The sequence below is a fragment of the Bubalus bubalis genome, chromosome 5 (genome assembly GCF_019923935.1).
Source record: "Bubalus bubalis isolate 160015118507 breed Murrah chromosome 5, NDDB_SH_1, whole genome shotgun sequence".
Classification (NCBI taxonomy): domain Eukaryota; kingdom Metazoa; phylum Chordata; class Mammalia; order Artiodactyla; family Bovidae; genus Bubalus; species Bubalus bubalis.
The window spans coordinates 80225315-80250395 of NC_059161.1; the positions used below are offsets into that span (position 1 = coordinate 80225315).

Genomic DNA, 25081 nt, shown 5'->3' on the forward strand with positions numbered 1-25081 from the left:
AACCTCTGTAAATTTAAGAAAATTGAAATCATATCAAGCATTTTCTCTGACCACAACACTATGAGACTAGATACCAATTACAGAAAAAAAAACTGTAAGAAACACAGACACATGGAGATTAAACAACAGATTTCTAAATAACCAATGGATTACTGAAGAAATCAAAAGGGAAATCAAAACTTTCTACTAACAAATGACAATGAAAACACAACTTAAAACCTATGGGATGCAGCAAAAGCAGTTCTAAGTTTATAGAAATTCAATTCTACCTCAAGAAAAAAGAAAAACATCAAAGATACAACCTAACTTTACACCTAAAACAACTGGAAGAAGAAGAAGAAAACCCCAAAATTAGTATAAGGAAAGAAATCATAAAGATCTGAGTGGAAATAAATGAAAAAGAAGTGAAAGAAGCAATAGTAAAGATTAATAAAAGTAAAAGTTGGTTTTTGAGGAGATAAACAAAACTGACAAACCTTTAGCTAGACTCATCAAGAAAAAAAAAAAGAGAGAGAGAGAGAAGAATCAAATCAACAAAATTTGAAATGAAAAAGGAGAAGTTACAACAGACAGTGCAGAAATACAAAGGATTACAAGAGACTGTTATGAAAACTCTATGACAATAGGATAACCTGGAAGAAATGGACAGATTCTTAGAAAAGTTCAATCTTCCAAGACTGAACCAGGAAGAAATATAAATTATCAACACCCCAATTACAAGCACTGAAATTGAAGCTGTGATCAAAAATCTCCCCCCCAAAAAAAAGCCCAGGACCAGATGGCTTCACATGAGAATTCTATCAAACACTTAGAGAAGAGCTAATGCCTATTGTTCTAAAATGCCTATCCTTCTATCCTCTTTCAAAAAATTGCAGGTGAAAGAACACTTCAAAACGCGTTCTACAAGGCCACCATCACCCCAATACCAAAACCAGACAAAAACAACACAAAAAAAGAAAACTACAGGCCAATATCACTGATGAACATAGATGCAAAAATCCTCAACAAAATTTTAGCAAACAGAATTCAGCAACACTATGAAAAGCTCATACATCATGATCAATTTGGGTTTATTCCAGGGATGCGAGGATTCTTCAATATACACAAATCAATCAATGTGATACACCATATTAACAAACTGAAAGATATAAACCATATGACAATCTTAATAGATGCAGAAAAAGCCTTTGACAAAATTCAGCACACATTTATGATTAAAACTCTCTAGAAAATGGGCATAGAAGGGACTTACCTCAACACAGTAAAGGCCATCCATGATAAACCTACAGCAAACATTATTCTCAATGGTTAAAAACTGAAAACATTCCCCCAAAGATCAGGAACAAGACAAGGATGTCCACTTTCACCACTATTATTCAACATAGTTCTGGAAGTCCTACAGCAATCAGAGAAGAAAAAGAAATTAAAGGGATCCAGATCAGAAAAGAAGAAGTAAAGCTCTCACTGTTTGCAGATAACATGGTACTATACATAGAAAACCCTAAAGACAGTATCAGAAAATTACTAGAGCTAATCAGTGAATTTAGCAGTCACAGGATACAAAATCAATACACAGAAATCACTTGCATTTCTATAACTAACAATGAAAAATCAGAAAGAGAAATTAAGGAATCAATACCATTCACCATAGCAACAAAAAGAATTAAATACCTAGGAATAAACTTACCTAAGGAGATGAAAGAACTGTACACAGAAAATTATAAGACACTGATGAAAGAAATCAAAATGACATAAACAGATGGAGAGATATTCCATGTTCCTGGGCAGGAAGAATCAATGGTATGAAAATGACTATGCTACCAAATGCAATCTACAGATTCAATGTGATCCCTATCAAATTATCATTGGCATTTTTCACAAAACTAGAATAAAAAATTTCACAATTCATATGGAAACACAAAAGACCCCTAATAGCCTAAGTAGTCTTTAGAAAGAGGAATGGAGCTGGAGGAATCAACCTTCCTGATTTCAGGTTATACTACAAAGCTACAGTCATCGAGACAGTATGATACCAGCACAGAGACAGAAATACAGATCAATGGAACAAGATAGAAAGCCCAGAAATAAACCCATGCACCTATGGGTACCTTTTGACAAAGGAGGCAAGAATGTACAATGGAGCAAAGACAGCCTCTTCAATAAATGGTGCTGTGAAAACTGGACAGCTACCTGTAAAAGAATGAAATTAGAACCCTTCCTAACACCTACAGAAAGATAAACTCAAAGTGGGTTAACGACATAAATGTTAGGCCAGAAACTATAAAACTCTTAGAGGAACACATAGGCAGAACACTCGATGACATAAATCAAAGCAAGATCCTTTATGACCCACCTCCTAGAGTAATGGAAATAAAAACAAAAAAGTAAACAAGTGGGACCTGATTAAACTTAAAAGCTTTTTTACAGCAAAGGAGACTATAAGCAAGGTGAAAAGACAGCCCTCAGAATGGGAGAAAATAATAGCAAATAAAACTACTGACAAAGATTAATTTCCAAAGTATAAAAGTAGCTCATACAACTCAATATCATAAAAACAAACAACCCAATCAAAAAGTGGGGAAAAAGACCTAAACAGACATTTCTCCAAAGAAGACATACAGAAGGCTAACAAACACATGAACTCTTCCTAACACCTACAGAAGAAGATGCTCAACATCACTCATTATTAGAGAAACACAAATTAAAACTGCAATGAGGTATCACCTCACACTGGTCAGATGGCCATCATCCGAAGTCTACAAACAATAAATGCTGGAGAGGGTGTGGAGAAAAGAGAACACTCTTGCATGGTTGTTTAGATGTAAATTGATACAGCCACTATGGAAGACGGTATGGAAATTCCTTAAAAAACTACGAATAAAACCACCATATGGCCCAACAATCCCACTCCTGGGCATATACCCTGAGGAAGCCAAAATTGAAAGAGACACATGTTCATTGCTCATTGCAGCACTATTCACAACAGCTACAACGTGGAAGCACCTAGATGTCCATTGACAGATGATGGATAAAGAAGCTGTGGTACATATACACAATGGAATATTACTCAGCCATAAAAGGAAGGCATTTGAGTCAGTTCTAATGAGGTGGATGAACCTTGAGCCTAAAGTCAGAAAGAGAAAACCAAATATGGTATATTAATGCATATATAGGGAATCTAGCACACTCTAGTACTCTTGCCTAGAAAGAAAATCCCATGGACAGAGGAGCCTGGTAGGCTGCAGCCCATGGGGTCGCCAGACTGAGCGACTTCACTTTCACTTTTCACTTTCATGCATTGGAGAAGGAAATGGCAACCCACTCCAGTGTTCTTGCCTAGAGAGTCCCATGGACAGAGGAGCCTGGAGGGCTACAGTTCATGGGGTTGCAAAGAGTTGGACATGACCGAGTGACTAACGCTTTCACTTTCTGTCAGTAATATTAATAAACAGGTGTCCTGCAAGTGAAACTGAAAGGTGCTCAGTCACGTTCTACTCCTTGCAACCCCATGGGGATAATAGTAAATGCAAACCTCTTTAAAGTAAGACCAAAGAAACATAAATTCAGCCTGCGCCTGGGGCCTCCTCTCTGTGACCTTATGTATTTGTGTTTTAACTAACATTCTAAAGTGTTCCAAGCTGTCTTTTAAAAGTCCTGCCTCCGCCTTCAGTTGACAAAGGGCCATGTTTAACACACTCTGGCATGATGTAGGTTCTGCCTCCAGGCAGAAGGTGCCAGTCCACAGCAGGCCTTTCTGATTGCCATTTCTTTTCTTTGCCCCGACTGGCCAGGCTCTGCTGCAAAACTGGCCTGCTACTTCACTAACTGGGTCCAGTACAGAGAGGGGGCTGCTTGCTTCTTACCCAGGGATGTGGACCCCAGTCTGCGCACCCACCTCATCCGTGCCTTTGCTGGCATGGACAGTCACCAACTCAGCTCCATAGAATGGGATGAAGAGACACTCTACAAGGAATTCCATGGCTTGTAGAAGATGTGAGCTGCAGTGGAGGGAGTGGGGGTGGGAGGTGGAGAAAGCAGGTGCCTCCTCTCAAAGCCAGAAACCTTCCCCAGCACTTCAATCTAGCTACAGACCTGCTATGTGGATTTGGGCAAATCTCATCTCTTCTCTGAGCTTCTTGTTCTTATATGGAAGAGGCGAGTGTAGATAAAGACTTCTTTAGGGCCCTTCCAGTTTAGGTCTACATGGAATCTGGATTGTGAAACTTTTCCTCTGCTGGGAATGAGGGCCCTTATTTCTCCTAAAATCTATCTATCCTTCAGCTCAAGTGTTATTACTACCTTAATAAAGCCTGTCTGAAGATCTGCCCTGATCTCTTGCTTTCTGAGTTCATTGAGTGTACAGCTCCCCAGCCAGAGAAGAGGTCCTTAAAGGCCGGAATATGTCTTTTGTTTCCCAATCTAGAGCTTCCCTGGTACCGATTCTGAGCATAGGGATTTAGATGTCCCCAACCTCGCCTGGCATGCTGTGATTCATGGGGTTGCAAAGAGTCAGACACGACTGAGCGACTGAACTGAATTAAACTGAATCTCACCCCATCAGCCCTGCAAGTCTCCTTGCTTCCTTGTTAGTGAAATGAGTCCCAGGACCTGGCTGGATCAATCCTGGCCCTTCTCTTGTCTTCCCCAGTAATTCCAAGATGAAGACGCTGTTGGCCACTGGGGGCTGGAGCTTTGGCATTCAGAAGTGAGTTGTTGTGGGCACCTACATGGCAGGGTCCCTGATGGGGAACTGGCCAGAGAGACCCCCGTCAGGGAATCAGCCATGTTGATTCCTGGGGAGTGAGAGGGAAGAGTGGACTCTGAGAGCTGAGCTTCCTTCTGAGTTCTCGCTACCTCACTGGGAGGCAGTGGAGTGGGCTTAGCTCCAGGCCATTATATATTGTCTTGCTTTAAATGCAGCCCAGAAATTCTGACCTCGTCTCAGGCCTCAGCCGTTTCCTCCATGAAATGGGTAGAGGGAGAGTCTCAACTAATCCCAGACAACATTTAATGTCTATACTTTCTGAGCTCTGAAACAGGATATCTGGGAATTTTTGTTCCCTTTCTGGGTGTCAAAGACAGTCTGTGAGATCGAGCTGGGATAGCAGAATATTGACATTTCCAAGATATTTTTGATTATTTATGGAGATAGTGGAATGGTATATTTGGAATCAGAGTTTTCCTAGAAAGTCATGAGTACATGGTCCCCTAAATTTTAAGCCAGTCTTTCTAATATTTTTGGATCATAACCCCTTTTAAAAACCTGATGAATTTTATGATTCCCCTTCCCAAAACACTAGTTATATAGATTTTTCATTGAAATTCAGAGTTCTTAGCCTGGAGTTCTAGGGCACACAAACCCCACTTAAAAACTGATGCTATTAGATAAATCAAATTAATAAATTAAAAAAAATAAAGATAGAAATAGTCTTTAAAACCTCAAGACCCCCAAGAAGTCCAGGGACTTCTTGAGAAAGTAGGATGTAGTGGTGTAGTTCCTGGGGCACCTTGGGACTTTTAAAGAGCTCTGGATTAGTAACAGTAATAACAATAGCCACGAAGCACTCTACAAATGTGAGTTAGAAGAAAAGTGACCATGTCACCCTGCCAAGGAACTAGACCAGCAGGCTCTCAAGATTACCCAGATCCTCACTAACCTGCTGGGCTTCTCTTCCTCTTCATCTTAGAAACTGACTCCTCTTCTTTTTCCAACCTCCATGCTAGGTTGACAGCCAGCTCTGATTCAGAGTAGGACAAATCTCTGGGCAGGGAAGTGGCAGTAGGCTTCTGGAGGAAATTTTGGGAAGCAGAGCTCTTAGTGAGTCAATGTTGATGTCAATATTTGGAGGCGGAGCTCACTTCTACATTGTCCCTTTCCCTTAGCCAGGCCCATAATGCTAATGCTATGCTAAGTCGCTTCAGTCGTGTCCGACTCTGTGCGACCCCATAGACGGCAGCCCACCAGGCTCCGCTGTGCCTGGGATTCTCCAGGCAAGAATACCGGAGTGGGTTGCCATTTCCTTCTCCAATGCATGAAAGAGAAAAGTGAAAGTGAAGTCACTCAGTCATGTCTGACTCTTAGCGACCCCATGGACTGCAGCCTACCAGGCTCCTCTGTCCATGGATTTTCCAGGCAAGAGTACTGGAGTGGGGTGCCATTGCCTTCTCCGAGCCAGGCCCATACGCCCCAGCAAATAGCCAGCAGCTTCTGAAGCATGCCTCCAACACTGTCCTGGCCTAGATAGCCGAGTGCCAATATCCTGAGAAGTTTCTCTCATGACTCTGAAGAAGCATGACCCACTGTACCATATAAGACAGGCCCACACTGCCCTTCATCACCCCACAGGTTCACGGACTTGGTTCACTTCAGTTCAGTTCAGTTCAGCTGCTCAGTCGTGTCCGACTCTTTGTGATCCCATGGACTGCAGCACGCCAGGCCTCCCTGTTCATCACCAACTCCCAGAGTCCACCCAAACTCATGTCCATTGAGTTGGTGATGCCATCCAACCATCTCATCCTCTGTTGTCCCCTTCTCCTCCTGCCTTCAGTCTTTCCCAGCATCAGGGTCTTTTCAAATGAGTCAGTTCTTCGCATCAGGTGGCCAAAGTATGGGAGTTTCAGTTTCAGCATCAGTCCTTCCAATGAATATTCAGGACAGACATGGTACCTACAGTCAACAACTGACAGACCTTTGTCAACTCAGCCATCAGGTTTCTGCACAAATATGACTTTGATGGCCTTGACCTTGACTGGGAGTACCCAGGAAGCTGAGGGAGCCCTGCTTCAGCACTTCACTGCCCTGGTGCAGGTATGATTGGGTGAGGTAGGAGAGATCTAGTTGGTCAGGGGGACACATAGGTGCTGCTCTGCCCCAGGCTCAGCTGCTTCATTTATCTACAAAGTATCGACCTGTGGTCAGTTTTCAGACCCCTGCATGGGAAAATTTGCTTGGGGTTCACTGCGCTACATGGTCCCTGCCTGTGTGTTTACTCTGAGCTACTCTTGCAGGACCTGGTCAATGCCTTTCAGCAGGAAGCCCAGACCTCAAGAAAGGCATGCCTTCTGCTAAGCTCAGCCATCCCAGCAGGATGACCCTACAAAGAAGCTGGATATGAATGAGGTGGACAAAATTGCTCTGTGAGTCTCAGGCAGATGGCGTGGACTCTGTGTTCTCTGCAGGGGAGAGAGACCAAGGGCAAGCTAAGCCTCCCTCAGAGTGGGGACTCACCTGTACCACCAGCAGACCCAGAAAGGATTTGCTTACTATATCTGCTACTTCACCCCTCTGGAGTCCCTGTCTTTGGAGCCCTGGACCTTCCCTTAAGAATTCAGTTTTGAAATACTCCTGGGAGGGGAAAGAGGGAAGCCCTTAGCATCTCTAGGAGAATGAGTTGTCTAGCTCCTTCCCACCCCAAACCTATAGAATCAGAACCTTTACCTTAATGAGATTCTCAGGTAATTTATTTGTACAACTAAAGTTTGAGAAATGCTGAACTAGATTTCCCTTCAAAATAGCATAAGGAATCCTGAATGGACTCTGTCCTGAGGGTGCTGAGGGGACAGATGGGGGAGCATGCTAAAGGCGCGAGCTGCCAAGAATGAGAATGGCCTGTATAATGCAGTGACTGGGGAGTGCCACCTGGGTCTCGTGTCTCCCAGAGCCAGAGAGAGCCCACCCCCACCACCCAGTGTGCGGCTGGTCTCTCCCCAGGCCACACACGTGTGGGGAAGGAAGGAGCGAGCAAGAGAGAGAGCTCCACCCTACTCACTAGCCCCTTACCCGCTCTTCCCATGCCTCATGCAGGAACCCGGATTTCTGCAGCCTGATGGCCTATGACTTCCATGGCTCTTGGGAGAAGACTACAGGGCATGACAGCTCCCTCTGTAAGAGGCAGGGAGCGTGTGGCATCATGGACAGACTCAAGGTGTGAAGTGATAGAAGACGCCCTGCACAGGCCCTTTCCAGTGGCCCCTTTCCAGCCTTAAGAAACCTAATGGAAGGGAAAAGCAGGATACCAAGCAAGACATGGAGAAGACAGGATTTGTCTGTTTCATGCTTGTTTGTTTGCTTTATTTTCCTGGTGCATGTCACTGCTGAGGAGAAACTTCCACAGGACTGGGGAAACAAGACTCGGAGGGGCACAAACAAAACCTTGTGTGCACCAGGACACAGGATAAAGGAGCAGTAACCCCAAAAGAGGCTGAGCCAGACTTGCCTGCAAGTGTTTGGGAGTCTCTGGTGGAGGCGTAGGTCAACGGTGGGCTGCCGCAGGGTCAGGGACACAGAGGCCGCAGTCTTGGGAGGCATGGTGAACTGGCATAAGTCCTTTTGGAGAAGGTCACAATGGCCCCTACCATAGTTTGGCCTCAGGCCAAACTACAGCAAGGGAACATAACCTCACTCATCAGCAGAAAATTGGATTAAAGATGTACTGGGCATGGCCTTGCCTGCCAGAGCAAGACCCAGTTTTCCCCACAACTAGCCCCTTCCATCAGGGAGCTTGCATAAGCCTCTTATCCTCATCCATCAGAGGGGAGACAAAATGAAAACCAAAATCACAGAAAACTAACCAAAATGATCACACGGATCATAGCTTTGTGTAACTTTATGAAACCATGAGCCATGACATGTAGGGTCACCCAAGACAGATGAGTCATGGTGGAGAGTTCTGACAAGCTGTGGTCTACAGGAGGAGAGAATGGCAAACTGCTTCGGAATTCTTTCCTTGAGAACCCCATGAACAGTATAAAAAGGCAAAGAGATAAGACACTAAAAGATGAACTGCCCAGGTCAGTAGGTGTCAAAGATGCTACTGGAGGGGAGCAGAGAAATAGCTCCAGAAGCAATGAAGAGGCTGAGCCAAAGAGGAAATGACTCCCAGTTGTGGATATGTCCAGTGGTGAAAGCAAAGTCAAATGCTGTAAATACCAATATTGCATAGAGACCTGGAATGCTAGGTCCATGAATCAAGGTAAATTGGATGTGGTCAAGCAGGAACAAGAGTGAACATCAATATTTTAGGAATCAGTGAACTAAAATGGATGGGAATGGGAAAATTTAATTCAGATAATGAATATATCTACGACTGTAGGCAAGAATCCCTTAGAAGAAATGGAGTAGCCCTCATAGTCAACAAAAGAGTCAGAAATGCAGTACTTGGGTGAAATCTCAGAAACGACAGAATGATCTTAGTTCATTTCCAAGGCAAACCATTCAATATCACAGTCAGTTCAGTTCAGTTCAGTCACTCGGTCATGTCTACTCTTTGTGACCCCATGGACTGCAGCATGCCATGCATTCCTGTCCATCACCAACTTCCAGAGCTTACTCAAACTCATGTCCATTGCATTGCTGATGCCATCCAGTCATCTCATCCTCTGTTGCCCCCTTCTCCTCCTGCCTTCAATCTTTCCCAGAATCAGGGTCTTTTCAAATGAGTCAGTTCTTTGCATCAGGTGGCCAGATTATTGGAGCTTCAGCATCAGTCCTTCCAATGAATATTCAGGACTGATTTCCTTAAGGATTGACCTGTTTGATCTCCTTGTAGTCCAAGGGACTCTCACGAGTCTTCTCCAAGACCACAGTTCAAAAGCATCAATTCTTCAATGCTCAGCTTTCTTTATAGTCCAACTCTCACATCCATACATGACTATTGGAAAAACCATAGCTTTGACTGGACAGACCTTCAATGGCAAAGTAACATCTCTGCTTTTTAATATGCTGTCTAGGTTGGTCATAACTTTCCTTCCAAGGAGTAAGCGTCTTTTAATTTCATGGCTGCAATCACCATCTGCAATGATTTTGGACCCCCCAAAAATAAAGTCTAACACTGTTTCCACTGTTTCCCCATCTATTTCCCATGAAGTGGTGGGACTGGATGCCATGATCTTAGTTTTTGAATGTTGAGTTTTAAGCCAGCTTTTTCACTCTCCTCTTTCATTTTCATCAAGAGGCCTTTTAGTTCTCCTTCGCTTTCTGCCATAAGGGTGGTGTCATCTGCATATCTGAGGTTATTGATATTTCTCCCGGCAATCTTGATTCCAGCATGTGCTTTTTCCAGCCCAGCGTTTCTCATGATGTACTCTGCATTTAAGTTAAATAAGCAGGGTGACAATATACAGCCTTGGTTTACTCCTTTCCCAGTTTGGAACAGTCTGTTGTTCCATGTCCAGTTCTAACTGTTGCTTCCTGACCTGCATACAGATTTCTGAAGAGGCAGGTAAGGTGGTCTGGTATTCCAATCTCATTAAGAGTTATTCACAGTTTGTTGTGATCCACACAGTCAAAGGCTTTGGCATAGTCAACAAAGCAGAAATAGATGTTTTTTTTGAACTTTCTTGCTTTTTCGATGATCCAGTGGATGTTGGCAATTTGATCTCTGATTCCTCTGCCTTTTCTATATCCAGCTTGAATATCTGGAATTGAACATCTGTAATTCAATCCGATACCCCAACACTAATGCCAAAGAAGCTGAAGTTTAACAATTCTATGAAGACCTACAAGACCTTCTAGAACCAATACCCCAAAAAGATGTCCTTTTCATAATAGGGGGCTGGAATGCAAAAGTGGGAAGTCAAGAGATACCTGGAGTAACAGTCAAGTTTGGCCTTGGAGTACAGAATGAAGCAAGGCAAAGGCTAACAGAGTTTTGGCAAGAGAACATACTGGTCATAGCAAACACCCTCTTCCAACAACACAAGAGAGAACTCTACACATGGACATCACCAGATGTCAATATCAAAATTAGATGATTATATTCTTTGCAGCCAAAGGTAAAGAAGCTCTATGCAGTCAGCAAAAACAAGACTTGAAGCTGACTGTGGTTCAGATCATCAGCTCCTTATTGCAAAATTCAGAGTTAAGTTGAAGAAAGTAGGGAAAACCACTAAGCCATTCAGGTATCACCTCAATCAAATCTTTTATGCTTATACAATGGAAGTGATAAATAGAGTCAAGAGGTTAGATCTGACAGATTGCCTGAAGAACTATTGACAGAGGTTCTTAACACTGTACAGGAGGCAGTGACCAAAACCATCCCCAAGAAAAAGAAATACAAAAAGGAAAATGGTTGTCTAAGGAGGCCTTACAAATAGCTGAGAAAAGAAGAGAAGCTAAAGGCAAAGGAGAAAAGGAAGATGCACATCTGAATGCAGAGTTCCAAATAATAGCAAGGAGAGATAAGAAGGCTTTAAGTGAAGAGTGCAAAGAAATAGAGGAAAACAATAGAATGGTAAAGGCTAGAGATCTCGTCAAGAAAAATTAGAGATACCAAGAGATATTTCATGCAAAGAAGGGCACAATAAAGGATAGAAACAGTATGGACCTATCAGAAGCAGAAGATATTAAGAAGAGGAGGCAAGAATACACAGAGGAACTATACAAAAAAGTTTTAATGACTGGGATAACCACAATGGTATCATCACTCATCTACATTCAGACATGCTGGAGTGTGAAGTCAAGTGGACCTTAGGAAGCATTACTACAAACAAAGCTAGTGGAGGTGATAGAATTCCAGCTGAGCTATTTCAAATCTTAAAAGATGATGCTATTAAAGTGTTGCACTCAATATGCCATTAGAAATTTGGAAAACTCAGCAGTGGTCAGAGGACTGGAAAAGGTCAGTTTTCATTCCAACCACAAAGAAGGGTAATGCCAAAGAATGTTCAAACTACCACACAATTGCACTCATTTCACATGCTAGCAAAGTGATGCTCAAAATCCTTCAAGCTAAGCTTCAACAGGTTGTGAACAAAGAACTTTCAGATATACACACTAGATTTAGAAAAGGCAGAGGAATCAGAGATCAAATTGCCAACATTCATTGGATCATAGAGAAAGCAAGGGAATTCCAGAAAAATATCTACTTCTGCTTCATTGCTAAAGCTTTTGACTGTGTGGATCACACCAAACTATGGAAAATTCTTAAAGAGATGGGAATATCAGACCACCTTACCTGCCTCTTGAGAAATATATATGCAGGTCAAGAAGTAACAGTTAGAACTAGACATGGAACAATGGACTGGTTCAAAATTTGGAAAGGAGTATCAAAGCTATTTATTGTCACCCTCCTTATTTAACTTATATGTAGAGTACATCATGTGAATGCTGGTCTGGATGAAGCTCACGATGGAATAAAGATTGCCGGGATAAATATCAATAACCTCTGATATGCAATGTTACCACTCTTATGGCAGAAAGTGAAGAGGCACTAAGGGGCTTCTTGATGAAGGTGAAAGAGGAGAGTGAAAAAGCAGGCTTAAAACTCAACATTCAAAAAATAAGGTCATGGCATCTAGTCCCATTACTTCATGGCAAATAGATGGGGAAACAATGGAAACAGTAACAGCCCCCCTTTTTTTTATTCCAAAATCAATGCAGCCATGAAATTAAAAGACGCTTGCTCCTTGGAAGGAAAGCTATGACAAATCTAGACAGAGTATTAAAAGGCAGGACATCACTTCACCAACAAAAGTTTGTATAGCCAAAGCTATGATTTTTATAGTAGTCATGTACAGATGTGAGTTGGACCATAAAAACGTCTGCGTGCCAAAGAATTGATGCTTTCTAACTGTGGTGCTGAAAAAGACCCTTGAGAGTCCCTTCTACTGCAAGGAGATTAAACCAGTCAATCCTAAAGGAAATCAACCCTGAACATTCACCGGAAGGACTGATGCTGAAGCTGGAACTCCAACACTTTGACAACCTGATGCAAAGAGCTGACTCATTGGAACAGGCCCTGATGCTGGGAAAGATTGAAGGCAGGAGGAGAAGGGGATGATAGAAGAGGAGATGGTTGGATGGCATCACCAATTCAATGGGCATGAGATTGAGTAAACTCCCAGAAATAGTAAAGAATAGGGAAGTCTGTTGTGCTGCAGTTCATTGGGTTGCAAACAGTCAAACATGACTGAGTGACTGAAGACCAATAGCTGATTAACAATATTGTGATAATTTCAGGTGAACAGTACAGGGACTCAGCCACAACATATACATGTATCCATCCATTCTCCCCCAAACCTCCCTTCCTATCCAATGCCACATAACATTGAGCAGAGTTCCATGTGCTATATGGAACTTGTTGGTTATCCATTTAAAATATAACAGTGTGTACATGTTCACCCCAAACTCCCTAACTATCCTTTCCCCCAGCAACCATGTCTCATTTTCTAAGTGAGTCTCTTTCTGTTTTGTAGTAGGTTCATTTGTATCATTTCTTTTTAGGTTCTACATATAAGGGATGTCATATGATATTTCTCTGTCTGATGTACTGCACTCAGTATGAGCTTTCTATGTCCATCCATGTGGCTGCCAATGGCATCATTTCATTCTCCCTCTCTCTGTCTCACACACACACACACATACACACACACACACACACACACACACACCCACACACCATATCCTCTTTAGCCATTCATCTGTTGATGGACATTTAGATTGCTTCCACATCTTGGCTGTTGTAAACAGTGCTGCAATGAACATTGGGATGCATGTACCTTTTCAAATCATGTTTTTCTCTGGATATATGCCCAGGGGTGGGATTGCAGGGTCATATGGTAGCTCTCTGGAGAAGTGAATGGCTACCCCCTCCAGTGTTCTTGCCTGGAGAATTTCATAGACTGGTAGACTACCGTCCTTGGGGTTCCAAAGAGTTGGACAGCTATACTTTTGGGTATTCAAGGACCACCATATTGTTCTCTATAGTAGCTGTACCAATTTACATTCCCACCAACAGTGTAGGAGGGTTCCCTTCTCTCCACATCCTCTCCAGCACTTTTTGTGGATTTTTTGAAGATAACCATTCTGGCTAATGTGAGATGATATCTCATTGTATTTTTGAGTTTAATTTCTCTAATAATTCTAAAGGAGATCAGTCCTGGGTGTTCTTTGGAAGGAATGATGCTAAAGCTGAAACTCCAGTACTTTGGCCACCTCATGGGAAGAGTTGACTCACTGGAAAAGACTGTGATGCTGAGAGGGATTGAGGGCAGGAGGAAAAGGGGACGACAGAGGATGAGATGGCTGGATGGCATCACCGACTCGATGGACGTGGGTTTGGGTGAACTCTGGGAGTTGGTGATGGACAGGGAGGCCTGGCGTGCTGCGATTCATGGGGTCACAAAAAGTCGGACACGACTGAGTGACTGAACTGAACTGAACTGAATAGTTAATGATGTTGAACATCTTTTCATGTGCATATTGACCATATGTATTTTTTTTTTTTTAAGAAATATCTGTTTAGGTCTTTTACACATTTTTTGAGTGGATTGTTTGCTTTGATGCTGTTAAGCCTTATAAGCTGTTTATAAATTTTGGAGACTAATCCCTTATCAGTCAAATTATTTGCAAATGTTTTCTCCCAATCAGTGGGTTGTCTTTTCATTTTGTTTATTGTTTTCTTTTGAAAACTTGAGTAAGTTTTCAAAAGAAAAACTTTTGAGTTTAAGTAGGTCCCATTTGCTTATTTTTGTTTTTATTTCCATTGTTCTAGGAGATGGATTGAAAAAGATGTTGCTGTGATTTATGTCAGATAGTGTTCTGCCTATGTTTTCCTCTAGGAGATCTTTAGTGTCTGGTCTCACATTTAGGTCTTTAATCCATTTTGAGCTTATTTTTGTAAATGAGTTAAAGAAAGATCTAATTTCATTTTTTTACACGTGGCTGTCCAGTTTTCCCAGTGCCTTTGTTGAAGGGATCTTTCCAATATTGTAATCTTGCCTCCGTTGTCATAGATTAATTGATCATAAATGTGTAGGTTTATTTCGGGTTTTCTATCCTGTTCCATTCATCTATATTTCTATTTTTTCACCAGCACTGTATTATTTTGATGACTGTAGCTTTGTAGTACAGTCTGAGGTCAGGAGCTTGATTCCTCCAGCTCCACTTTTCCTTCTCAAGATTGCTTTGGGTATTTGGGGGTTTTTTTTCTCCTTACAAATTTTGAGATTTTTTTTGTTCTAGTTCTGTGAAAAATGATGTTGGTAATTTGATAGAGATTGCATTGAATCTATAGTTTGCTTTGAGTAATATAGTCATTTTGACTATATTAATTCTTCCAATCCATGAACACGATGTATCTTTCCATCTGTTTGTGTCTTCTTTGATTTCTTTCATCAGCATCTTATAGTTTTCAGTGACTGAAATTCATTCAGTCAACTCTGACTCTTTGCAACCCCGTGAACTATACAGTCCACGGAATTCTCTAGACCAGCATACTGGAGTGGGTAGCCTTTCCCTTCTCCAGGGGATCTTCCTATCCCAGGGATCGAACCCAGGTCTCCCGCATTGCAGCTGGTTTCTTTACCAGCTGAGTCACAAGGGATTCCTTAAATTCCATGTTTCAATTTTTAATAGATACACTAATTTACTTACACAGGACGTATTACCATTTGCTATGTAGCATTAAAGTTTCCAGCTAAGAAACTGGTTAGTGAGATGAGAAGCACCAGGAAAAAAGAAAGAGTCGACCATCTGATGAGGATAATAGAGGAAAGACAGAAGGAGGCTGGATCCTTTATGATGTAGTTTAACTACTATAATGATTCTGGAACCACCTACCCCCAGACTCCTTCTTGTAAGGGATACTTAAATGTCTTTGTTTCTTTAAATCCGAGAGAGAGAGAGAGAGAGAGAGAGAGAGAGAGAGAGAGAGAAGCTAGTTATAAACTTTTGTATCAGTTCAGTTCAGTTGCTCAGTCGTGTCTGACTCTTTGCGACCCCATGAATCGCAGAACGCCAGGCCTCCCTGTCCATCACCAACTCCCGGAGTTTACCCAAACTCATGTCCATCGAGTTGGTGATGCCATCCAGCCATGTCATCCTCTGTCATACCCTTCTCCTCCTGGCCCCAATCCCTCCCAACATCAGGGTCTTTTCCAATGAGTCAACTCTCCGCATGAGGTGGCCCAAGTATTGGAGTTTCAGCTTCAGCATCAGGCCTTCATATGAACACCCAGGACTGATCTCCTTTAGGATGGACTGATTGGATCTCCTTGCAGTCCAAGGGACTCTCAAGAGTCTTCTCCAACACCACAGTTCAAAAGCATCAGTTCTTCAGCACTCAGCCTTCTTCACAGTCCAACTTTCACATCCATACATGACCACTGGAAAAACCATACCCTTGACTAGGCGGACCTTAACTTTTGTATAGGATTCATATAAAAAATTATTTTTGGAACAAAAGTAGTTAAAAACTTGGATTTAGAAGAGAGTCATATGAAAATGGACCTATGCAGATACAAAGCTGAAGAAGGTGGAATCATTTGGCTGCGTGTAGCCTTTAGCAAGATCATAAGTGCTCAAAAAATCTTTTACCTTTTCAACCAGACTGTCATGTTTTCCTTTAAAGTCTTCACTAACCTTCAATGTTATGATAGGCACTTCTTGTAGATAATAAAAGTTGGTTTTTAGTGTTCCATGCAGGAGCCAGCTTTCATGCTTTCTGAGTACAGGTCTTTTGTCTCCTTGGGTAGATTTATTCCTAGGTATTTCATTCTTCTTGATGTGACAGAATATGTAGCATCTTGGCTTATATTAGACACAATAAACCAATCTAACAGTATCATATAAACCCGTGACTATTTGGGAGGCTGTCTTTGAGCTCAAGTTTCCAGTCCAAATGGTTCCTGGTCCCTTCATATACCCTCAATCCCATTTCCTTCACAATAATGGATAACTTTTGCTCCTTGTCACTAACTGACATTCTGGAAAGTGCTTTCAGAGGCAAGAGCTTTCCCAAGTTGATAGCAACTCAGGGGACATCACTCAGGGAAGAGCCACCCCTACCCCACCCCAGTCCCTGGAAAGGGCAGACCTGAATCCAGACTGGGGTGGGTGGGGGGGTTTCCTGCCCAGCTCTTCCTCACTGAGTAGGCTAGATGGTTTTATAAGCCCATTCTATGTTTTAAAAGTCAAGACTGGCCATATCATTTCTCCTTAGCATAAACAAGAACAACAAAGTGTCCTAAGTTAAAATATTTGTTAATTCTGAGGAGCCCACATCTTTGTGTGTCAGCTAGGTGGAACGTTTAGGACTTCTGTGACTCTTTCACAAATAAAGTATACTTCTTTAGGCACTGGGGCCAGGTGTCTAGATCTCACACAGCCCAACCCTCCACTCCCATCTGGAAAACTATGGGTCCCAGGGGAAGCCAGCCCGGGCATGTGGGGAGACACACAAAGCCCTTCAGTTGAGAGGTGAGGGGCTAGAACCCCCACTGGCATGGTGCCCTCCAAACTGTGTGCTCTGGATCAATCTGGGGGAATGGAGGCCTTTCTCCTCCTACAAAGAGGCCTTCTACTCTGCATACTGTGTGCCCTGTCAGACTGCTTCTGATCAGAGCGGTGAATTTTCCAAATCTGGATAAAAATGCCACAGAGCTTAGCAGGGTGCTCTGATCTCTGCTTTCAGAAAGCTCTAATTTGATCAAAAAGGTAAATCTTACAGACCATCAACAAGAAATACACGTCATTCAGTACAGTGAAAATAACCTAAGTGCTAAGTGGTTGCTAGAGTAATTAGGAAATCTGGACTAAAGCAGAATGGCTTCTTGGAGAAAATGAGCCCGTCATCCTGGCAAGGAAGAGTCTTCATTATTTGTTTATTTTACAGGGCTGTATAGTGTACCTCCTCATGTTGTAAGCCTGGGGGTGTTATGTCAAGCAGTACACGATGGGAGAAGGTCTTGTGCAGAGGTGGTGAAGAAGCCCTGTGCTCATTTGTTCTATTCGTGCATCTCAGTGTCAAGTGTTGTTCTAGGCACTGGGGATACAGAGATAAATAAAATTCTCTGCTCTTGTACTGAAAGTGAAACAGCAGTGATTGTAATGATCATAATCACAGCTCCCCTTTATTGCATTGTCTTAGATCTTATACATGCATTATATCTTTTGATTTTCACAATGTTCTTAGAGACACATACTTTTATTACTTCCATTTTATAGATAGGAAGGCTGAGGCTTAGCAGTCAAATAAGTTGCTGAGTAAGGCAAGGATCTTTGCTCACTGAGTTATCCCAAGCATCTAGGACAGTACCTGGCACACAGCAAGCCTTCAATAAATATTTACTCAGTCAATGACCATCAGACTCCAGAGCCCAAGCCCTTGGCTATAGGTCCATGTAGCTTCTCTCACTGGGTTGAGGGTCTAAGATAGGATCTAAAGAAGATGGGGGCAGGGTTGGAGCCCCAGTAAAGATCCATGAAACTCCTCTGGAGCCACCAGCCTTGGATGAGCAGACCCAGTTTGAAGGCAAAGAAAATGAACCCTGACACTCCTCATCTACTACCAGGACTCTGCCACACAATGGTGGCTATGCCCGCCTATGGACGATCCTTTACCCTGGCCTCCTTGTTGGACACCACAGTGAGGGCTCAAGCCATGGCGCATGGAATTCCTGGCCCCCTCACCAAAGACGGAGGGGAACCAAAGACTGCTAGCTTACTATGAAGTAAGAAAACCCAGAACCACCCTGAGTACTGTGCAGAGCAGGGGCTCCTTCTCCCTTAACTTCTGAACGAGGATGCCAGGCATAGTGAATTCTGGTCTGATAAATTTCATCCCATGTATGTCATTTTGGTTTTATCCTTAAGCCCAGGTGCCTCACTAAATCCACAGTTCTATATCACTCAGTCTAGAACTTCCTCGGTTCTCCAGGCTTCTCAGACATGAATTTTTAGTCTCTAGTCTCCTCATGGGGCCAAGAGTGCCAGGCTGCAATGGTGCAGGAGCGGCTGAGAGGAGCTACCCCACGTCGAAGGAGTGGCAGCTGCGAGGGTGCAGGAGGGCTGAGAGGAGCTACTCCACGTTCAAGGTCAGACGGGCGACCTCGTCCAAGGTAAGGAGGAGCGACTGCGCTTTGCTGGAGCATTCGTGAAGAGATACCCCACATCCAAGGCAAGAGAAACCCAAGTAAGATGGTAGGTGTTGCGAGAGGGCATCAGAGGGCAGACACACTGAAACCATAATCATAGAAAACTAGCCAATCTAATCACATGGACCACAGCCTTGTCTAACTCAATGAAACTGGGCCATGCCGTGTAGGGCCACCCAAGATGGGCGGGTCATGGTGGAGAGGTCTGACAGAATGTGGTCTGCTGGAGAAGGGAATGGCAAACCACTTCAGTATTCTTGCCTTGAGAACCCCATGAACAGTATGAAAAGGCAAAATGATAGGTTACTGAAAGAGGAACTCCCCAGGTCGGTAAGTGCCCAATATACTACTGGAGATCAGTGGAGAAATAACTCCAGAAAGAATGAAAGGATGGAGCCAAAGCAAAAACAATACTCAGTTGTGGATGTGACTGGTGGTAGAAGCAAGGTCCGATGCTGTAAAGAGCATTATTGCATAGGAACCTGGAATGCTAGGTCCATGAATCAAGGCAAATTGGAAGTGGTCAAACAGGAGATGCTAAGAGTGAACGTCGGCATTCTAGGAATCAGCGAACTAAAATGGACTAGAATGGGTGAAATTAACTCAGATGACCATTATATCTACTACTGTGGGCAGGAACAGAGAAGGCAATGGCACCCCACTCCAGTACTGTTGCCTGGAAAATCCCATGGATGAAGGAGCCTGGTAGGCTGCAGTCCATGGGGTCGCACAGAGTTGGACATGACTGAAGCGACTGCAGCAGCAGTGGGCAGGAATCTCTTAGAAAAAATGGAGTCGCCATCATGGTCAACAAAAGAGTCTGAAATGCAGTACTTGCATGCAATCTCAAAAATGCAGAATGATCTCTGTTCGTTTCCAAGGCAAACCATTCCATATCACAGTAATCCAAGCCTATGTCCCCAACCAGTAACACTGAAGAAGCTGAAGTTGAACGGTTCTATGAAGACCTACAAGACCTTTTAGAACTTACACCCCCAAAAGATGTCCTTTTCATTAAAGGGGACTGGAATGCAAAAGTGGGAAGTCAAGCAACACCTGGAGTAACAGGCAAATTTGGCCTTGGAGTATGGAATGAAGCAGGGCAAAGGCTAGTAGAGTTTTGCCAAGAAAATGCACTGGTCATAGCAAACACCCTCTTCCAAAAACAGAAGAGAAGACTCTACACATGGTAATCACCAGATGGTCAACACTGAAATCAGATTGATTATATTCTTTGCAGCCAAAGATGGAGAAGCTCTATACAGTCAGCAAAAACAAGACCAGGAGCTGACTGTGGCTCAGATCATGAACTCCTTATTGCCAAATTCAGACTTAAATTTAAGAAAGTAAGGAAAACCACTAGACCATTCAGGTGTGACCTAAATCGAATCCCTTATGATTATATAGTGGAAGTAAGAAATAGATTTAAGGGCCTAGATCTGATAGACAGAGTGCCTGATGAACTATGGACGGAGGTTCATGACATTGTACAGGAGACAGGGATCAAGACCATCCCCTTGGAAAAGAAATGTAAAAAAGCAAAATGGCTGTCTGGGGAGCTCTTACAAATAGCTGTGAAAAGAAGAGAAGTGAAAAGCAAAGGAGCAAAGGAAAGATACAAGCATCTGAATGCAGAGTTCCAAAGAATAACAAGGAGAGATAAGAAAGTCTCCCTCAGCAATCAATGAAAGGAAATAGAGGAAAAAAACAGAATGGGAAAGACTAGAGATTGCCTCAAGAAAATTAGAGATACCAAGGGAACATTTCGTGCAAAGATGGGCTCGATAAAGGACAGAAATGGTATGGACCTAACAGAAGCAGAAGATATTAAGAAGAGATGGCAAGAATACACAGAATAACTGTATAAAAAAGATCTTCATGACTCATATAATCACGATGTTGATCACTCACCTAGAGCCACACATCCTGGAATGTGAAGTCAAGTGGGTCTTAGAAAGCATCACTACAAACAAAGCTAGTGGAGGTGATGGAATTCCAGTGGAGCTATTTCAAATCCCGAAAGATGATGCTGTGAAAGTGCTGCACTCAATATGCCAGCAAATTTGGAAAACTCAGCATTGGCCACAGGACTGGAAAAGGTCAGTTTTCATTCCAATCCCAAAGAAAGGCAATGCCAAAGAATGCTCAAACTACCGCACAATTGCACTCATCTCACATGCTAGTAAAGTATTGCTCAAAATTCTCCAAGCCAGGCTTCAGCAATATGTGAACCATGAACTTCCAGATGTTCAAGCTGGTTTTAGGCAGCCAGAGGAACCAGAGATCAAATTGCCAACATTGGCTGGATCATTGAAAAAGCAAGAGAGTTCCAGAAAAACATCTGTTTCTGCTTTATTGACTATGCCAAAACCTTTGACTGTATAGACAGTAAACTGTGGAAAATTCTGAAAGAGATGGGAATACCAGAGCACCTGACCTGCCTCTTGAGAAACTTATATGCAGGTCAGAAACTGACAGTTAGAACTGGACATGGAACAACAGACTGGTTCCAAATAGGAAAAGGAGTTCGTCAAGGCTGCATATTGTCACCCTGCTTATCTAACTTCTATACAGAGTACATCATGAGAAACACTGGGCTGCAAGAAGCACAAGCTGGAATCAAGATTGCTGGGAGAAATATCAATAACCTCAGATATGCAGATGACACCACCCTTATGGCAGAAAATGAAGAGGAACTAAAAAGCCTCCTGATGAAAGTGAAAGAGGAGAGTGAAAAAGTTGGCTTAAAACTCAACATTCAGAAAACTAAGATCATGGCATCTGGTCCCATCACTTCTTGGAAAATAGATGGGGAAACAGTGTCAGACTTTATTTTTTTGGGCTCCAAAATCACTGCAGATGGTGATTGCAGCCATGAAATTAAAAGATGCTTACTCCTTGGAAGGAAAGTTATGACCAACCTAGATAGCATATTCAAAAGCAGAGACATTACTTTGCCAACAAAGGTCCATCTAGTCAAGTCTATGGCTTTTCCAGTGGTCATGTGTGGATGTGAGATTTGGACTGTGAAGAAAGCTGAGCACCGAAGAATTAATGCTTTTGAACTGTGGTGTTGGAGAAAACTCTTGAGAGCCTCTTGGACTGCAAGAAGATCCAACCATTCCATCCTAAAGGAGATCAGTCCTGGGTGTTCATTGGAAGGACTGATGCTGAAGCTGAAACTCCAATACTTTGGCCACCTCATGTGAAGAGTTGACTCATTGGAAAAGACTCTGATGCTGGAAGGGATTGGGGGCAGGAGGAGAAGGGGACGACGGAGGATGAGATGGCTGGATGGCATCACCGACTCGATGGACATGAGTTTGAGTCAACTCCGGGAGTTGGTGATGGACAGGGAGGCCTGGCGTGCTATGATTCATGGGGTCGCAAAGAGTAGGACACAACTGAGTAACTGAACTGAACTGAGTCTCCTCATGACAAGGAGACAATGCATGCAGTGCCTCTCATCGCCTTTCCAGCTCTGCCTTCTTCTCCTACAGGTCTTCTCTGGGAAGGGTGTTGCTGAGCACAGAATCAAGGACCAGAAGGTGCCCTATGTCTTTCGGGGCATAGTGGGTAGGTTTTGGTGATGTGGAGAGCTTCAAAACTAAGGTGAGACTCAGCCCTTCTAGGAGAAGATGGTTCTGTGCCCAAGGCCTGTCGAAAACAATGACAGTATTAAGAATCTCTACCAGAAGAAATATCCTTTTATTTCTTCAAGAAGAGATATCTCTTCAGGAAGAAATACCCCAGCATCTCACAGAACTCCATGTGATAACACTTTGTACCCTTATCACTTGGTAAGAAAAGACACAATGAAAAAAACTGCTCTACACTGAGTGTCACTCTGAAAATACTCTCACATTATTAAATACAAATTATACAGTCATATAAGAGGAAAAATACATACAGTAAGGCATATCATTTTAAAAATTAATTTATTTTTTATTGAAGGATAATTGCTTTACAGAATTTTGGTGTTTTCTGTCAAAGCTCAACATGAATCAGCCATAAGTGAAGTGAAGTCGCTTAGTCGTGTACGACTCTTTGAGACCCCATGGACACCAGGCTCCTCCGTCCATGGGATTTTCTAGGCAAGAGTACTGGAGTGGGGTGCTGTTTCCTTCTCCAGGGAATCTTCCCAACTCAGGGAATGAACCCAGGTCTCCCACATTGTAGACAGACGCTTTACCACCTGAGCCACCAGGAAAGTCTGAATCAGCCATAGGTATACACATAACCCCTCCCTTTTGAAACTCCTTAAGACATGTCATTTTATTCAATCCATTGACAATATTTGGTGCATGTTCAAATTATAGACCCTTTGATTTACTTACATGACACCCTCTCCACTGCTGTCCAAAGTTGGTGGCCCAAAACTTGAGTAATTAACTTGTCTCCACATCTTTCTCCTCAGTGAGGTCATCGGTTTCTGTAGAGGGACATGCATTTGCTCATCTTCCTGTCTCATGTCAGTTATGAAGGGCAGACAGAGGCAGGTTCTTCTGGAGGTGTAGACAAAATGCCTTGGAGGAACTGAGGAGGCAGCATGATCCTGGCTGGGGAAAACGAGAGGATGGATTGTGGTGGAAGAGCTTTTGTGGAAGTCTTAAACAGGGAAGCTGGGCCTCCTGGGGAGGAAAGTGCAAGAGAAGGACATGGTGGAGGGGAAAGAGGAAGACGGCCTCTGAGAGCAAGTTGAAGCCCTGAGTGGGGACTGGTGTCAAAAGGGAGGGAGACTGGGGCCAGACTTCCCCTACCTTCTAACCCCAGCACCACACTAGAGGTAAGCCTTGGCCTCCTAACGGGGCTGGGGCCAGGAAAGCCTACTCGGAAGGGACACGCAGCCATCCCCTAAAGAAGCCCCAGAGAACTGGTGGGGGAAAGAAGGCCCTCGGGATGGAAAAATACGTGAAGATGAAATGGATTCAGGTCTTTGGGGAAGCTTAGTCATTCCCTATGGTAACTGAACTCCTTACAATCAGCAGACAGCACCCCAAACAGAAAAGGCTGAGATGTTAAGGCTTCCAGTCTAAGGAAGGCCACAAACCCATATATTCCTCACACCCCTACCCTCATGCCCACCCCCACTGAGCTTATATTATGCATAAGATTCCAGAATGAATCATTCCTAGCAGGAATCAGGACTCGTGGTCCTGTGGGGGTGTGGAGAAGAGAACCCTGCATAGATGAGAAAGCTGGCTCTGGGCTTCTGCCCAGGCTTCCCCGGGCTCCTCCACCACAGTCTCACCCTTGCACAGCTCAGCTTTCTGAAACAGAGAGCACTGCAGGGGCCATGGTTTGGACACTGGACACAGATGATTTTGCTGGCTTCTTCTGTAACCAGAGTTGGTATCCCCTCATCAAGACATTGCGGTTGGAGTTGAGTGAGTAAGGGGCTAGGAGCCAGAGGCAAAATTCTGGGTAAAGTATGAATACCCCCCTCCCCGCCCCACCTCCCTGAACCTTAGGTTCTGACTTCTTCTGAGGAAATAACTGCCCCAGTACTGTGATTTCCCAAATTCTTCCCCCAGGAGCTGAGGAAGCTGTTGCAACCGTTCTCTTTTCACACTTTCTTCTTCCTCCTTATGGTTGTGCCAGTGCTGGCCAAGGGTGTTGGTGACCAGCACTTCCCAGCAGAGGGCGCTCAGCCTGTCTTCTCAAGGAGGAAGCCTGTGCTCAGCCTTCAGTGTGGCCCCCACTGGCCCTCACCGTTACTTGGTTGGGTCTGCATATGATGGCCACTTGTGGCACTCGCAGCCCTGGTGTTTCCTGTAGAGCTGTGCTCCAGCTGTAGGAATGGCTGTTCTCTGCCAGGGGTGTCTGACTTTCCCTGCCCCTAGGCTATGGCATGTTGCGCTGCTGCCTGACTATGGTCTACTGACTATGCTGCCTGTGTGTTGGCCTATGGGTTTGAGATCTTTTGGAGGAGTCTTGTTTGAATCATTGCTGTTTCCCCAGGTCTTCCATATATGCCTTTAGACCTCCCCCCAGAACCTGATGTTTCTGCACCACCCCAGCCCTCTGAACCTGAGCATGGTTCCAGCCTTGGACAAGACGCTTCATGCCAGGGCAAAGCTGATGGGCTTCACCCCAACCCTCTGGAGCGGTCCAGTTACTACAGTTGTACAGGGGGTGGTTGTTCCAGCAAAGCAGCCCGAGGAGCCTGGTATTCAGCTCCTCTTGCAAACTCTGCACCTGGAGTTGA

General features: G+C 43.6%; 1 protein-coding gene across 1 annotated transcript; it reads left to right on the forward strand.

The window, feature by feature from the left end:
• Nucleotides 1–3709: 3709 nt before the first annotated feature.
• On the forward strand, nt 3710–25081 carry CHIT1 (chitinase 1; the record flags this gene model as incomplete). The annotated part of the gene is given in 17 exon segments (XM_006072415.4): nt 3710–3993; nt 4649–4705; nt 6654–6782; nt 6784–6808; nt 7009–7113; nt 7115–7137; nt 7805–7927; nt 12200–12230; nt 16808–16829; nt 18307–18422; nt 18424–18450; nt 22374–22444; nt 22446–22485; nt 24135–24159; nt 24162–24260; nt 24835–25008; nt 25011–25081. Coding segments are annotated over 17 exon segments (1422 nt in total), but the record flags the coding sequence as incomplete, so codon positions are not given.